At 35.2% G+C, this 17,191-nt stretch overlaps 1 protein-coding gene across 1 annotated transcript; it reads left to right on the top strand.

The window, feature by feature from the left end:
• The first annotated feature begins 423 nt into the window (after nucleotides 1-423).
• Nucleotides 424-9,823, top strand: LOC121414250 (beta-2 adrenergic receptor-like). The gene is made up of 2 exons (XM_041607366.1): nucleotides 424-1,505; nucleotides 9,610-9,823. The coding sequence occupies exons 1-2, from the start codon at nucleotides 510-512 to the stop codon at nucleotides 9,697-9,699; spliced, it is 1,086 nt and encodes a 361-aa protein (XP_041463300.1). The 5' UTR covers nucleotides 424-509; the 3' UTR covers nucleotides 9,700-9,823.
• Nucleotides 9,824-17,191: the final 7,368 nt, after the last annotated feature.

Raw genomic sequence — 17,191 nt, 5'->3', positions numbered from 1 at the left:
TCTTTTTAGCGTTTGATTAACCTTCATCCATGCGCTAATTACGATTGCTTTATAATACATTAATTAGCTTCACCACGTTAATCGAGGTTACAACGATTTGCGATTTATTACGAAGTCAAATCATCAACAAGATCCTTGACGGTGCTCAACCCCGACCCGTTATATTCGATTCATTAAATCGGGTCTGAATCGTCTGATCGGTGTAGATGATGAATGAGGATGGCAAATACGTCATGTACAAAGAGAGCAGAAAAGAAAAAAATGGACCAGGAAAGAGAGACAAAGAAAGAGAGAGAGAGAGAGAGAAGAGGGGGGGGGGGGCATTTAAACTGCTCAGAAGATAGAGACAGGCTTATTATGGATTACGTGTAATAAATAGAACGGCAAATAATATTTCATTTTCGACATGTTCAATTAAGTGTAGACAGCTTAACAAAGCAGTGGGTATACAACTCGAGGACGAAACGGTGTTAGATGCTGCCTGGCGAGACCATATTCACTGAAGTCAAATGGTAAACATGGCTTTACCAAAAAGCAACTGCATCGTCCTAAGTGACAACTCTACGGACATGACGGAAGGTGTTTTTGGGCAGGACGCATTGTCCTACACTTACGCGGCTTTCATGGCACTCTTCTGTCTTCTCTGCTTTATAGGAAACATTCTAAATTTGGTGGTGCTTCGAAAGCTGACCAACTTAACTGCACCTCGTAAAGTAGTGTTCTTCTTCCTATCCTTATCCGACTTTTGTACGGGTATTGGTTGGGTACCTTCGGTTCCGGCAGCGGTTCTGAAGGCATTTCCATTCGGTCGAGGATTCTGCGTGTTCTGCTTTTACCTGATAATCACGAATCTGGGTATATCCATATTCCTTCTTCTCCTCGTCACATTCGATTGCTTCATTGCTGTGGTATACCCCTACAGATATGCATCTATGATCACCACGTTCAGGGTCACAGCAGTGTCTGTCGTTGTTACCGTCGGTTACTACCTAGGAATGCCCATTCTGATGGGAGTAGGGAGTTCTGGAGCGTTCTCAGATATCGAATTTTACCCAAGCGTTGGCATTTGCTTCGTAAGCTACCGTTCAAAAGGACTCCTAACTTACAGCGTTTACGTATTTTCATACGTCCTTATTTTGTTCGCTATTCTGATGACCATCATGCAAGGCATGGTTGCCAATGTTTCCAGGAAACAGGCACGTCGCATTGCGGAATCCGAAGGTCGGTTCCGGGAAAGCGCCCTCACCGATGTCAAGGACTCAAACCATGGCACTGAGCGCAACGGTGCTCAAGGTCCACTTCAAATACCGCGTCGCCGTCAACAATCAGAGCTAAAAGGCGTCCTCGTCTGTATCGCACTTTCTGCATCGTTCTTCGTTTCGTGGTTACCGACGGCTGTGTGGCAAATTTACACAATTCAGAAAGGAGGATGTGTAAATCCTGCGATTCTGATCGTCATAACTTCGTTCGCATCTTCGCAATGTTGGATTAATCCCTTTATATACATTTGATTTGATTTGATTTGAATTTATTTTTCCACTTTCGTTTACAATAACAAATCAAATATGACAATACATATCAATCAAGAAATAGTTACACAAAATCGAAAAATTAACAATAATTTGTCAAAAAAAGATAACAAAAGTGGGGGAACCTAAATTAAAAGCAAAGCTTGTATTGCTTAGGACCCAGTGAAATAACATTTTTTATTTATACAACATTAACAAAAAAATAAAAACAAATTTGTTGGTTGAAAAATACTTGATTTTGTAAGAAAAAGAGAAAAAAAAAAAATGATAACGGTGACAATATTTATAATAGCAATTATTATGCTATAGTAACTATAATCCTGCGAAGACGGACATGTAAAATAGAATATAGGACAGACAAAATTACAAAACACAAACATATAACAAGAACAAAAAATTATAGCACAAAAATTAAACGAAAATTAAATATTTCATACCCTGAAGAATTACTGTCGAAACAAAATTGTCATAGCATCAGATAAAACATTTTAAAATTTAAATATTTAAATAAGGTAACACTGCGCGTATGGAATAAATAATAAAAGAAAGCAAGAGTGATAATGCAAAATCATTCAGATGATCAGGACAGATAATGTATGGGTGCGCGCGTAGCAGGAACAATAACTTAATCTTTGTATTTTAAGAGTAACGATAATTTCAATCTTTTTTTAAATACATGTAAAGAAGGAGAATTTTTTAAGTAATCAGAAAAGGAATTCCAGAGGTTTGGACCTTCATATATAAACGTATTTTTAGCGAAGAGAGTTCTAAGCAAAGGCAAATGAAACTCTTCTGATCGTCTCGTTGGGTAATAATGAATTGCGCGATTTCTTAAAAACATATTCTCGAAAGAATTTGGCAACAAATCGTTAGTATACTTAAACATAAATTGACCTAATTGAAGCAGATATAAATCTTTTACTTTCAGAATACTACTATCATAGAAAAGTGGATCAGTATGAGCACGAAAATCTACTTGATTAATAATTCTAACCGCTCTTTTTTGCAACATTAAAAGTTTGTCTAAGATAGTTTGGTGAGCGTTGCCCCAAGCAAGTAAGCCGTAATTCAAATACGGTAATGTTAGAGAAAAATATAATGTTAGTAAGGCAGAAGGTGGAAGTTGGATCTTTAGTCTATTTAGTATACCTATGTTGCGTGAAATCTTTTTAGAAATATTATCGATATGAATCTTCCATGAAAGCTTATTGTCAATTATTACACCAAGAAACTTAGAATATAATACCTTTTCTAAGGGAGTGTCATCAAAAACTATATCAGCTGGTAAGGCATCAATTGAATTACTAAAAAGGATATATTTGGTCTTTTCTAAATTTAGAGATAATCTATTTGCTCGAATCCACTGAGTAATGTTTTTTAGTTCAGTATTCACAATTTCAACAAGGGTGTTTGGATTTGAATGAGAGAAAAACAAGTTTGTATCGTCAGCAAATAATATAAAAGATGCCATATCTGATGATCTATAAAAATCGTTGATATAGATAATAAACAATAGAGGGCCTAGCAAACTCCCTTGAGGGACACCACAAGTAATATCCCGCAATTCAGAGGAACAGCCATTCAGAAAAATATATTGTTTTCTATTGGAAAGATAACTCCTGAACCACTCCAAAGCCTTCCCACGTATACCATAATGTGAAAGTTTATGAAGTAAAATGTTGTGGTTGATAGTGTCGAAGGCCTTGGAGAAGTCCAGGAGTATTCCAACCATATGAGAAGATGAATCGAGAGCATGGGCTACCTTTTCAACAAGTGATAATAACGCATGATTTGTACTATGTTTTGCTCTAAACCCATATTGATTTTCACAAAAAATATCATGATCATTTAAAAAAGCAATTGTTCTTTTATATATCAATTTTTCTAAAACTTTTGAGAGGGATGACAATAAAGATATAGGGCGATAATTGTTCACATCTTGATTGTCGCCTTTTTTAAACAATGGAATGACCTTTGCTATCTTCATCGTATTTGGCACTATCCCATCTAAAAAAGACAAATTAAATATATGTACGAGTGGATCAACAATAAAAGGTATTATCCCCTTTAATATAACATTGTTGATACTATCAAAACCAGAACTCTTTTTGTTATTTAAATGAGAAACAATATCCATTACCTCATTCCTGTGAGTTGGAACAAAGAAAATAGAGCTTGAATTTGGAGGATTTAAAAAATCTCTAAAAGATTTATTTGATGTAGGTATTTTTTGTGCTAACTTCTCACCAATTAAGGAAAAATGTGTATTAAACAGGTTAGCAATTAGGTTGGGATTATCGATTACATCATTATCTCTTTTTATCTTAGTAATTTCATTTTTGTTTTTGGTTAAATTCATAGCTTGTTTGAGGACTTTCCAGGTATTCTGCATGTCGCGTTTATACAACTCTAAGCGACTTGTAAAATATTTCTTCTTTTCAAAACGCAAAATTCTGGTTAAAGCATTCTTATATGAAGTATATTTTTGTTTTGTTCTATCTGTAAATTCGGATTTGTATTTGTAGTACAATTTATTCTTTTTATTTATACACTTTAAAAGAGATTTCGATATCCAGGGAAGTCTAGGAGTAATTTTATAATTTGTTTGACATTTTTGAAGGGGAATACACGCATCTAGTTCTTTATTCAGAATATCTAAAAATATGTTGTACGAACTATTAACATTATCAGTGTTGTAGACATTTGACCAGTCTACGTGTTCTAAACTCGCTCCGAGTCTAGCTATGTTTTCAGGGGAAGCTTGACGTCTTAATTTGGGAGGCTGTCCACCACTACTTAAATTAGAAAGAGTAAACTGAGAGAAAATTGGGTAATGATCAGATATATCAGACAGTATGACATATGAATTGGGATGCGGAATAATGTTACTGAAGATATTATCAATCAATGTTGCCGATACATTAGTGACACGAGTTGGCTTAGTAACAAGAGGAAAGAATGCATTTGATAAAAATGTTTCTAAAAAATCATGACATGAACTTTCATTATTATATTTTAGTAAGTTGATATTGAAGTCGCCCATTATACAACAATCTTTATTATTCATTACTGGATTATGCAAAATATTCCTGAGGGATGACAGGAAGTCAATGTTATTGCTATTTGGAGGGCGGTAAATTACACCAATTATCATATTTCTCCGGCCTGGCAATTGGATTTCAATAAAAAGGGATTCTAAGATATCATTCATTATAGTAACATCCTTGCAAATGTTGAAAGAATATTTTTTTGAAACGTATAGGCCAACACCGCCCCCAGACTTTTCTATCCGACTATTGAAAATAAAATCGTGTTCATATAAGGCAAAAGGTGGGTTAGGATTCGTGGACAACCAAGTCTCAGTGAGCCCAATTACAGAGGGAAGACATTGAGATGAATTATCTAAGAGCAATTGAAAATCATCAAAGTGTCTATTAATGCTTCTAATATTCAAATGAAATAAAGAAAATATATTTTTATCGTTATTATTGCACAAAATGTTTTTAAATTGCTCGTTAGAAATATACTCAGTTAAGGAATTGGCTATAGCATCGTCGTATTGATCATCTGGAAGAGAATTAAACGCTAAATGATTATGTAATGTATCCATTTAAACCATTGATAATACGAGCGTTTTGTGACGGGTAGAAAATACAACAAATATGATAAAGCACAGTATCCTGGAGAGGTGATTCAGAGTATAGACCTACTATTCCGGCGAGGGTATGAAAGAAAAAGGTAAGACAAAACAAAACATGTAAATGTGAACAGATACAAACGGAATACAAACACATAACATTTACAAAAACATATGAATTAAAAAAGATCTTCGCAGGATTGAAAAACACATGACTCAGGTATGAGAAATCGTAATACATCATTACAAAAAACACGAAATTTGAGCTCCCTGGTAGTAAACGAAGTTTAAGAAATATATTTTCAATAAAGCAGACAGAAAAAAAAATGAGATTTTTGTAGATGTAAAGGAAACACATTATGAATTAATACTTAATGTAGGAAACAAAGGAAGGGGAGAGAGAGAGGAGATTGCAAGTGAAAGGGGAGAAACAAAATTGTATCTTCTTCAACGTCATAGTGAAACAAATATATGACAACTTTGCACTAACTACAATATATACACTATCAATATACTCATATCAACTGACTCTTACGAACATAAGAACAGAACAAGAACAAAGTTAATTTTTTATAACATGCAACAATTATTGGAAAAATTATCACGACAACTAAGAACTGTCGAAAAAAAAATCTAAGAATGATTTGATCTGTTAAAGATAGTTTTCTTCTATTTTTTTTTTTATTGAAAACGAGATTTGTTTATAAAAGAAATCAACAGAAAAAAAAGGATAAGGATAGTTAAGATAATTTCAAACAGTAAAAAGTAAAACTGAGTGTCTTAAGAGAACGCAACCCGCTAAATTTATTAAACAATTACGCCATCCATAAAGGACGAATACATTTAATTTGTGCTACCTAGATGAAAATCTAATTAAGTATTCCGTAATGGCCAACAAATCTGCCATACAACAGATGCATTTAGCATGCCACGAAGAAATGAAAACAGATGGAAATAAATAAGCGAACAAATAAAAAAATAAAAATACATAGATGCATATAGGGAGGTTCATATACAGCTTTCAGAGTATAGGAGTAAATACATCAATAATTATACTTCATTAAGTAGGCGTGACGATATAATGAATACTTGCCAACATTTATGAAGCTTGTCATTAGAGCTGTGATAGAACATGAATTATCAAAAGGTAAGGTAACGGTCATTGCCTTGGTAAATCAGTAAGGTATTCAATTTTGTCTCCCTGATCGTTTGCACCGGAGATGCCAACCATTCCGGAACACTCATGAGAATAAAAATAAAATACGACGAGCCGAAGAGCCAAACAAAATAGTTTTAATCCTAAGAAATCATGAAGTGCAGCCAGACTCCTTTGCCTAGCCATCAATTTAAGAAGAACCGTACCTACATGAGAATAAATTGTATTAAGTGTTCCACATGCCTAGCGAATCTGTGTATATGAGCATGCCATAATAAAGGGATATTCACAAACGTAACAGACACCTACAAAGAATTAAACTAATCAAAATAAACAAATGCACAACAAAACGCATACCACTTACGAAGTCATTCTGTGCAACGAGAATGAATGTTACGTAATAGCACGTGTGGGAAGAGAAAAACAAAAACGAAAGAATAATTCAGTACGACCTCATCATTAGACCTTGAACAGGCCAAAAGGATGAATTAACAAATGGTCATTGCTTGAGTATTTGTATTCAGCTTGAGTATTTTCACTGCGAGCAGTGAAAAGCTGATCAAAAGGTTTGCACATGCAAACAATGACAAGATCAATTCCTTCACCCGTCATCAATTCAGGAAGAGCGTAATAGAACATTTTGGATCTAAAATAAAGTATGCCGCAAAGGTCGGCAAATCTTTATCATAATTTCATTTTGCGAAAAGAGTTCAACCGAGGAACCTTGTTTGCATGAACTGAAAATAAGCAAACAACGAAATTAATCGAAATAAGAACAATTTTTTGGTTGTCCAATGAGTGAAATTTTTAGTCGGAAAAAAGGTTTTTATTTAAGAATGATTTGCAATTTTTGGTCGGAAAAAAATTAATTTCGTAAAATATTTATTATTTTGAAACCTTTTTTTTTTTTTGGGGGGGGGGTGGCAGAAATAACTGTCAAAAACCTTCCAAAGTAGTTTTTTAAAGCTATAATTCATAGTTCCATTTTCAGAGGGTCTGTCGGTTGAGGACAACAACCAAAAAATAATCTTATTTTTGCCTAAATACGGGGAAAGCAAAACCTTTTCAAGATATCTAGGATACATGCATTAACAATGGCATTAACACGACGTATTTGAACACATGGAAACAAATGAAACAAAATAAATAAAAAAAAATGAAAACAAATGACCATGCATTGAATGTCAATTGGAATGATCAACAAATATTAACACAACTCATAGTTGAAAAAAAAAACATATAAACTGCATCATTGAATACTTAAATCATGACAATTTGTGATCCCATGTATAGAATATAAAGTAAAATTGAACTGCAAATGGAAACATTGGTAGAATTACATGTTGGCAATTCATCGAATTTCAAATAGAGTAATTCAGAAATCCTGAAAAAGTTAATATATTATAATGACCTGAACATTTTTATATTGTTCTGTTCATGATTTCAACAGTTTTGACCAGTTCAATAAAATAGTTCGGCATTTAAAACTGAGATTTCTTCGAAAATAAGTTGTGGAGAAATTATGTATGACAGACAGATTACTTGACTTCACAGGTCTTGTCAATGTTCAGATGCAGTGGTTGCCATGTTTGAAGGAAATCTCTTCGTTCTGTTTATGCGGATTCCTGTAGACAGATTTTCCTCGCTGTGGAGCTTGAATGCAGCTACAGCAAGATAGACGTCCGCGTTCCTCGGGGATCGTGGCCATTTGCAATTCCATGTAGATAGTGTGAATGTACAGCAAATGAAACATTGGTAGGCCTATATAAAAACATGACACTCAAACACTCTCAGATCGGTTGTCATTTCATCAAATTTGAAAAAGGTAATTTATAAATCCTGAGAAGTGAATACATTATAATGATCTGAAAATCCAGTGTTCTGTTTATGATTTCGATAACTTTGATCAGGTTGGTAGACTAGTTCGGCATACAGTATAAAACGGAATTTCTTCGAAAATAATTTGTGAAGAAAATTCAATAATTTTTAGCAGTTTAAAGTTTGGCATATAAAACTGGAAATTCTTCGAAAATAATTTGTGAAGAAGTTATTACATAATTATTAAAGACAAGATTACTTAACTTCGAAGTTGGTCCACTTTCCGGGTCGAGTCGATGTCCCAGATGCTGGTTGCCTAGTTTGAAGGAAAATCTTCGTTCCGTTTATGCGGATTCTTGTAGACAAACGTTCCTCTCTGCGGAGCTTGAATGCAGCTGCAGCGAGGCGTCCACGTTCCCTTTTCATGGCGGGTGGGAGATCCGTTCTGATGGTGACACGGGAGAATTGTTCATCGGGTGTGGTCATCTGATCGGACGTCCCTGGCGTGGTCGCGGCCTGGGGGATGTTTCGAGTAGGGTCCTGGCTCGTAGAAGGCATGTCATCAGCCTGCTTGGGGCGTTGCCTTGAAGACTGCTCATACGCGTTCAATAAGCGATCGCGATCCGCCATTCTGACGAATCGTATGATAATTGGTCGAATCGTGGGCTGGTTACTAGCTCGTTGGGGGGCAGGCAGACGATGTGAATTTACGAGGGGAATCCGGACAGCTTCAGTTCTCGAGATTTTCATAAAATGAACAAAGATGTCATAAACAGTTTCATACACATTCTCATTAATGCCCCGCTCCCCGACTCCATACACCAAAAGATTTTGCTTTCTTTCGTGAATTTCTAAGAGAGTTATCTTTTCCTCCAATAGTTTAGTTTTTGAATCAATCTCCTCTTTCAACCTGGGCAATTTTTCTTTTTCTACTTGATCAATCCTACCCGAATTGAAGTCTACCGACTCTCTCAGCCCCTCAATCGCCTTCCTAGACTCAGCAATGTCAGCCGAAACAGAATCGAAGCGTTGGCTCATATCGGCAGAAAGTTTGGCGAATAATCCCTTCATTTCGGTGATAAGATTGCTCCCAGTTGAGTCGCTTTGCTTATGTTGATCCGAATTGGGCGGGATCGCGGGATCTGCGGTCACGTGACTATTCCCGCCAAGGTCGTCGGCGTTTGCGTGTAGTTGCGTTAAGGCACCCTCATTGGTATGAAGAATTTGAGGTTCAAGTACTTTTTCTGAAGCAGAATTCGATGTAGAATCCATTTTTTTCTTCGCTTTCTTGGTCACTTTCTGGTGATGATGAAGTCTTGGTGGGTGTCTAAGGTTGTAGGACCTGTTGCTCATCTCAGATCTATTTCATATCTTTAAAGCGGTACAATGTTCGGGAGCTCAAAAATACGCGTGTGTCACCTACGAGAGCATGTTGTCGTTCATTACATGATAATGTTGTCGTTCATTACATGATAATGAAGCGGAGCTACAGGGAACAAGTTAACAAGATACTAGATGGGATGGTCAAGCGATGTCAAAAACAACATGATCAATTCTAATTTACATATCTTAGTAAATGTGGGCTTCCTTCCTAGAGGGATTCAATGCTAAAAGCATTATGGAATCTTGTCGCAAAGACTGGCTGACTCTGCATAATGACAAAAAAATAATAACACTGGTAACACATCTAAATAATGTCAACTATGCCAGCAGTGAGGTTGTTTATAGTTTTCTCTTATGAAAAGAAAATTAAATATACTGGTAAACCTGATTAATAAAAATTCAACTTTACTGCAAGCCTTGTGGTCAGATTAAAGTCTGTCACTAATTAACTTTGAAAGTCAGTGCATGTTTTGAATAATAAAAATGTTTTTATAATGGGAGACTTTAATTTGAACTTGTTAGATCATAATACCCCATGTAATCAAGAATTTATAGATATGATGTTATCCAACTTTTTAAAAATTTCATTCGTAACAAAACCCACACGGATTACAGATACGTCGTCAACCTTAAATGCTTAATTTATAATATTTTTGTTAACGATTTTTCCCATATACATGTATCATCTGGCATCTTGGTATCGGATATATCCGACCATTTCCCAATATTTATTGAAATTGTATTTGATAGACTCTCTAATGATAGCAATATTAAACATGCATTTCGTGACTTATCGGATGGCAGTATTATTAGACTTCGGGAGAGATTGGCATTGGTTGACTCGAGTGAAATATACAATATACACGACGTAAATGTTTGTTTTGACAAGATTATAGACATATTTATGTCGATTTATTAAGAAACCATACCACTAAGAACATTTTCCCTATCTAGTTATAAAAAAATACCAGACTTCCATGGGTTTCTAAATCTCTCCTGAAGTCAATAAATCGTAAAAAACGATTTATATTGTAAATACAAAAAGAATCCTGAAAATAGTAATTTAAAACGAAAATATATTCGTTATCGGAACGTTCTTACATCCCTGTTACGTTAAGCCCCAAAACAGTATTTTGCTAATCAATTTAGTAAGCATTAGAATAATGCATCGATTACGTGGAAAGTGATGAAAAATGTTTTACACACAAAGAAATAGAAGAAGTTCACTAAAGAAATTGTAATTAATAATGTAGCGGTTGTTAATCCTGCAGATATAGCTGACGTGTTTAACAACTATTTTTTTCATATTGGTGCCACTCTTTGCCATAATTTCCTTGAACCTGACAAAAGATTCCAATACTTTCTAAAAAAAATTCTCAACCCTAATACCATTTTCCTTACTCTGATCAGGGAAGTGTTAACACTTCCCTGCTCCGATCACTGAATTTGAAATTAAAAATATTGTATACAATTTAAATCCTAAAAAAATTCCTGGATGTGACGAACTTACGAATTGTGTCATAAAACATGTCTTTAATGAAATTTTAACTCCCTTGACTTTTATATTCAACCAATCTTTGGTAACTGGTCTGGTTCCTCAAAATATGACAGTAGCCAAGGTTGTTCGAGCGTTTAAAAAAGGCCATAGACGGATAGTCAGCAACTATTGTCCAATACATGTACTTTGTCACTACGCTCTGGCTGAGTAATGAGTAATAAATAATAGTGATTAGTGATAAAGAGTGGTAGACTATTTTTTATTTATAATTTTGGATTCCTTACTTATCCACAATCGTCACATTTTGGCATTACTTTGTTATAATCAATTTACTTACCTGTCCTCTCCTCATTAAGACTGATATTTTTTTCTGGATCCTGCAGACTTAACAAGCTTTGCTTTTTTATGCAGGCTCCCTCATATTTCACTCTTTTAAATGTTCTTTAATTCCAAATCGCTATTTTCTTTAATTTGAATTGTTATGCGTTGTCTGATTTGTATTCTCATGAGTTTTCTGATATTTTCTCATGTTGTTGTTGTTGTCAGGGTGACCAGATTTCACACAATGAAATACGGGACAATCGACAAAGCACGCTGCACGAGCGGATCGACCGGGCCAGGTCATAATAATAATATAAAAATCAACAAATAAGGATACACAGTGTTAGACTTGCAAAAAAATACAAAGAAAAGGAAGAGAAGGTGCATGAAAGAATGAAGGAGAGAAAGAAAAGATATATTGTGAGGAAAAAAAAGAAAAAATGAAGTAAAGAAAATTAAGGAAACAAGAAAAAAAGGGAAAAGAAATAAAGTTAGAATAAGAGAAGGATGAAAGAAAGAATAAAAGAAAGAAAAAAGGTTTCCGTCTTTCCTTGAAAGAAAGAAACAATGAAAGAAAGAAGAAAACTGGAGGTGAGGAAAGAAAGAATAAGGGAAAAGAATTGAAAGGGAAAAATAGAAAAAAAGAATGAATGAATGAAAGAAAGAAAGGATGAATAAAAGAGAGGGAGGAAAGAATGAAGGGATGAGAGAATGAAAAAAGAAAGAAAATAATGGAAGGGGAGAAATAACAAAAAGAAAAAGAGGAGGAAAGCGGAGAAGGAAGCAAAAAAGTTTAAAGGACAAGTCCACCCCAACAAAAAGCTGATTTTAATAAAAAGAGAAAAATCCAAAAAGAATAACACTGAAATTTCATCAAAATCGGATGTAAAATAAGAAAGTTATATTTTTAAGTTTTGCTTTATTTCACAAAACTGTTATATGCACATCCTGGTGGATATTCAAATGAGGAGACTGATGACATCATCCACTCACTATTTCATTTGTATTTTATGTTATGAAATAGGGAATATTCTCTTTTTCTCCTCATTGTCAAGTGAAACAACGATTGATTCCAGCCTGAACATTCGGAATGAGTATTGTTAAATACTATATGATTCAGTCAAGTTGGTCGTTATTGTCAAATCTATAAAAAATGAAATATTGTATAATTCACACAATAAAAACAAAAGAAATAGTGAGTGAGGGACGTCATCGACTGTCTCATTTGAGTTGTGCATATCACTGTTTTGTGAAAGATAAGCAAAACTTTAAAATGTCATAACTTTCTTAGTTTACATCCAATTTTGATGAAATCTTCAGCGTTTTGCTAGTTTGATTTTTCTCTATTTATTGAAATCAACATTTTTTTCTGGGGTGGACTTTAACTTTAAGGAAAGAGAGAATGAAGGAAATAAAAACAAGGAACTTCTAAAAAAGGAAAGTAAGAGATAGAAGGAAAGACAAACAGTGAACAGAGAGAAAGGATCAGAAAAAGAAAGATAGGAAAGATTGGAAATAAACATAAATGGAACTAAAAGGCAAGCAGGGAGGATAGAAGGATGAAGAAAGAAGGATAGAAAAGAAAGGAAACGAAAAAAAGGAAGGGGAAATAGTTCAAACTTCAAGCAAACAAAAGAAATCCAATCATTTTAACAAAAATCTATGATGATATTTTTGGTTTTAAATATATTTTAAAAAGTTCAAAAAACTAAAATGTTTTAGAAATGAACAAAGTTCAAAACAAAACATTGTCAAACTTCACAGCATCACTCACAGGCATCTCTCATCCCATTACGAGTTCGCACCGATCCGGGGACCGATCACAACAAGACTCGAAACGAAAACTGAAACAACTAGTTAGTAAACTATAAAAAGCCTCTTAATTTACTATCTATTGTCCACGGCGGACGGCATTTGAATAGTAATGAGTCAGAAAGAAGAGGATCGAGGGTATTTGAATTCCAGTTCATCGTGGCTTAGCCGTGAACCAGAATAGCCTGGTGGTTGAGTCGCTGCCCGGAAAGCAGTAGATGGCAGGTTCGAATCCCACTGGTTCCAATTTTTTCTGACTTATGATTTTCATACAGATCGAGCATACTGATCTTATGATTTTCATTACAGATCGAGCATACTGATCTTAAACAAATAGGAGTAATGCCGAAAATTTGTTAAGCAAACTAGTTAGTAGTTATGAAAACTCAATAATTTTCTCCTCCGACATAATTATACAAATTTCCTGCCGATTTTGTGATATTTTGGGTGGAAAAACTGTTTATCATGTGGGATTTTTTGGAACCATTGAGAATCTGCTCTGATCTAACATGCCTAGCTATAGTAACCTGCCACACACAGGCAAGAGGCCAGTTCGTTTGCAATGTATTGGGTAGCAAGAAAATCACCGCAGAACTTCCAAAAGTTAACAGGTATCGATTTTATTGTTATCTCTGCTTCGTAATCTGTTGGTTATTTGATGAAAATTCTTCACTTTTCTACGTATGAATTATAGTATACTTTGTTCAATATTCTGATATACGGGACAAATAGGCGTCCCGGGAAGGGTTTGTCGGGACGCCGGGACACAGGAGGAAAATACGGGACGATCCCGGGAAATACGGGACGCCTGGTCACCCTGGTTGTTGTACTTGTGAAATATGTAAAATAAAGTCAAATCAAATCCAATTAAATCATCTTTATCATCATCCTCATCATAATTGATATCATAATCAATTCAGTTTTATGTATCTATTTATTTGTGTATTTATTTGTACTTTTTTGTTCGGGGGAGGGGGGATCTTTTTATAATGAACTTATTTTGTGTAATAAAGCTCTCTCTACTCAGTTAAGGTGGGGAAAAGGGACATTTCTAACAATGTGTGCATAAATTTTCTACTTTATCAAAGTCTATTGTGGACTAATTAGTGCACGTGTGTGTATAACGAGGGGTAATAACGCCCGTCTGTGCGTTGTGTGTTGGTTTTAGTTGATGCGCGTGAGTGGGTGAGGGTGTGTGCTCGCGTAGGTATACATGAATGTGACTGCTTATGTGTGTATGTGCAGTGGCGAAATTAGTCACAAATTTTGAGTAGTGCAAAGCATAGCAATGTATCAAAACGCAAGATAAGCAGGAGAAGTAGATGCAATGATTACATTGTGCGATTTTATTTAAGTCTTTTTTTAGTCTATCCCCAATTCTGCGTTCACACGTTTCTAGTTTAAAAAAGGGTCTTATCATATATTATTTTCAACCCCAAATCATTCCTATCGACAGAGTGGTCAGGTATTTATTCGATTTTTTTACTAGCTATTTGTTACCCCATTGAGGTGTCAAACACTCTTCGTTATATTACCAATTGATTTAACACTCACTGTTTAATGCACTGTGAAAAAATTGGGCAATATTTTACCCAATATTTTGCCCAACGTTGGGCCGATAGTCAACCCTACCAACTACTGGGCAATATTTTACCCAACGTTGTTGGGGCATTAATGTGCCCAACTGTTGGGTAATATTTTGAACTACATTTTGGGGGACATTAATTTGCCCAACTTTTTAATAAAGTTATTAACCCAACATCTGGGCAAGGCCTACACTCACTTCGTGTACCTGGTCCGTGTCGATCCGGAGACCTTATCCGAAAGTGCTTTGCATGCACAATAACGCTGCATACAAGTGCAAGTGCATATCTCAAGTGAGTGAAGCAAAAACAAAACAGCGTCAGATATATGTCATGTATGTAGGCCTATTCTGACAAATTCCTTACAAATTATGCTTAACGTAAAGTCCAAAATAAAAAAATTAAAAAAACGTTTAAGCAACTCATCTATGAAAGATTCAGCGAGGCTCCCCAGCCCCCAGTCATCTAGAAGCTCCTCCATATCTTATCGACCGTGTGTAGCATGCTGCAAGCGCAACTCGTGATCGTAAAGTTTCGCAACATTTACCACTCAGCAGGGCAATTACTAGCCCAACAATTGGACATCTGTATTTTGGCAGCGGCAGAGTAAAAATTTGCCTAAGTATTGGGCACATAATGCCCAACAAAACAATAACCAACGTATATATTACCCAACAAAAAAATGACCAACGTAAATTTACTTTTTTTTTTCACAGTGTGCATATTTCAAAATTACGTATATTGCCAGACATTTCATCTTATAAGCGTCTTGAGCAGCTATCATCTATTATAACAATACCGTATATGGATAAAGAAAGGACCAGCAAGGTTCTCACAAAGGCACGCCCCTCGAAAGAAGTAATGTCACTCCTTTTTTCTCGATTTTCTCGTTGATTCTCCTGTCTAGCGAACAATAATGAAAAGAAGACGCAAAACAAAAAAACATCACCTTGATGCTAGAGTGGGAACAATTATTAACTTCCATTTCTATCGTCATTTCCTTTTATTAATTTTTATTCTAAAAATCTGTGATTTGCGACTGTCGTACTGAAAATCAAGAATCAAATAATTAAGGGAAACATGGGTCTGTTGGATGGAATCATAAGCCATGAACTCAATAACCAATGAAAATGATGTGTCAGATATACTCAGTAAATCTGACACACCATTTTCCATTACTTATAGAAAAACAATCAACTCATTCATTTCCAAAGGTAAAAGAGCCTAGCTAGGCACAAACAGGAAGACAAGGACACAGAAAATAAATATTTAGGCGCTTTTATGAAAAGGGTTGTCGATGACGTCGATATATTCCGGAGAGTCAATTGAGTAAAAACATTATTTTTTTATAAAGGATACTCCATTCAAAACTCACACTCCTGAAATCATTATGATGTGGAAGCTGAGTCAATGGACTTGTCATCGGTTTAATGGATACGTGAGAAGCTATAAAAGGCCTCTTTTTAGGAGTCACCAATCCATTATTTCGTTGTGACAGCCTTAATTACGAGATAATTACGAGATAATTATCTTAAAACTCCCTGAAATTATAGTAACCACGCCAACACCACGTAGGCCTAAAATCCGTGTGTATTAGATCAACGTTGACGCCACTTTAAAATGGCGGATGATGATGCATTATTCGATATGTCTCTTGCTCCTTCCCTTCTCCCTTCTATCCCTACCTCACTCTCTAACACCCCACTCTTTCTGTTCAATCTCTGCATCTCTCTCCCTCCTCTGTGCGTTTTTAACTCCCATCCCCTCCCTTTCATACCATATATTTCGATTTACTCCTCTGATAACTCTATTTGTCTCACTTCTTTTTTTTCATGGAGATGGTCGAAATGTATTTGTCCACATGATTCTAAAAAAAAGTGTTTGGAGGACCACACTCGCATGATTGCGAATAGAAAAGAAGGATCTCCGGCAAAAGATGTCTCTTTTTGTTAATAACCATCAATTACGCTAATGCAGCATTTCCATGTATACCAAGTTCATCCCAATTTGACAATGAGAGAAAAGGGACTTCTAAGGCAAAGTGCCATCTTTGATTTGAGCGTTGTAGCTCCTAATAATGCAGTAATTGAATGGGGGTCAATCGAGCCCAAGCTTATTAGATTTATAAGTTATTGCAAGAAGGCAAACGGATCTAAAATTGTCAATGCGAGAAAGGCGAGTTCGACACAGCATCTGATTAAAAAGCAAAATTTTTTTTGATAAGGGCAAAATGTCATTATATAGAGGAATTAAGAAGGAAGGGTCTTTGCATGAAACCTTTGAGGAAAAATATGACTTTCAAAAATTCACTGTTCAATGGTGTCGCTTATATTTTTATGATTTCCTAAAGTATGAGGGGTTCGTAATGAAATTATCAAAGGGAAACAATAAATCTCAGCTATAAATATTTACATATTTTTCAAGAGATGAGAGGATCTTCATTCAATGGATTGA

The sequence above is a fragment of the Lytechinus variegatus genome, chromosome 4 (assembly GCF_018143015.1).
Source record: "Lytechinus variegatus isolate NC3 chromosome 4, Lvar_3.0, whole genome shotgun sequence".
In the NCBI taxonomy this organism is placed as follows: Eukaryota; Metazoa; Echinodermata; class Echinoidea; order Temnopleuroida; family Toxopneustidae; genus Lytechinus; species Lytechinus variegatus.
This window is presented reverse-complemented; position numbering and strand designations above follow the sequence as displayed.

Coding starts and splice junctions, on each gene's coding strand:
- LOC121414250 (XM_041607366.1), top strand. CDS start 510: ATGGTAAACATGGCTTTACCAAAAAGCAACTGCATCGTCCTAAGTGAC. Junction 1,506..9,609: donor GGATTAATCCCTTTATATAC/ATTTGATTTGAT, acceptor GTCGTTCATTAC/ATGATAATGAAGCGGAGCTA.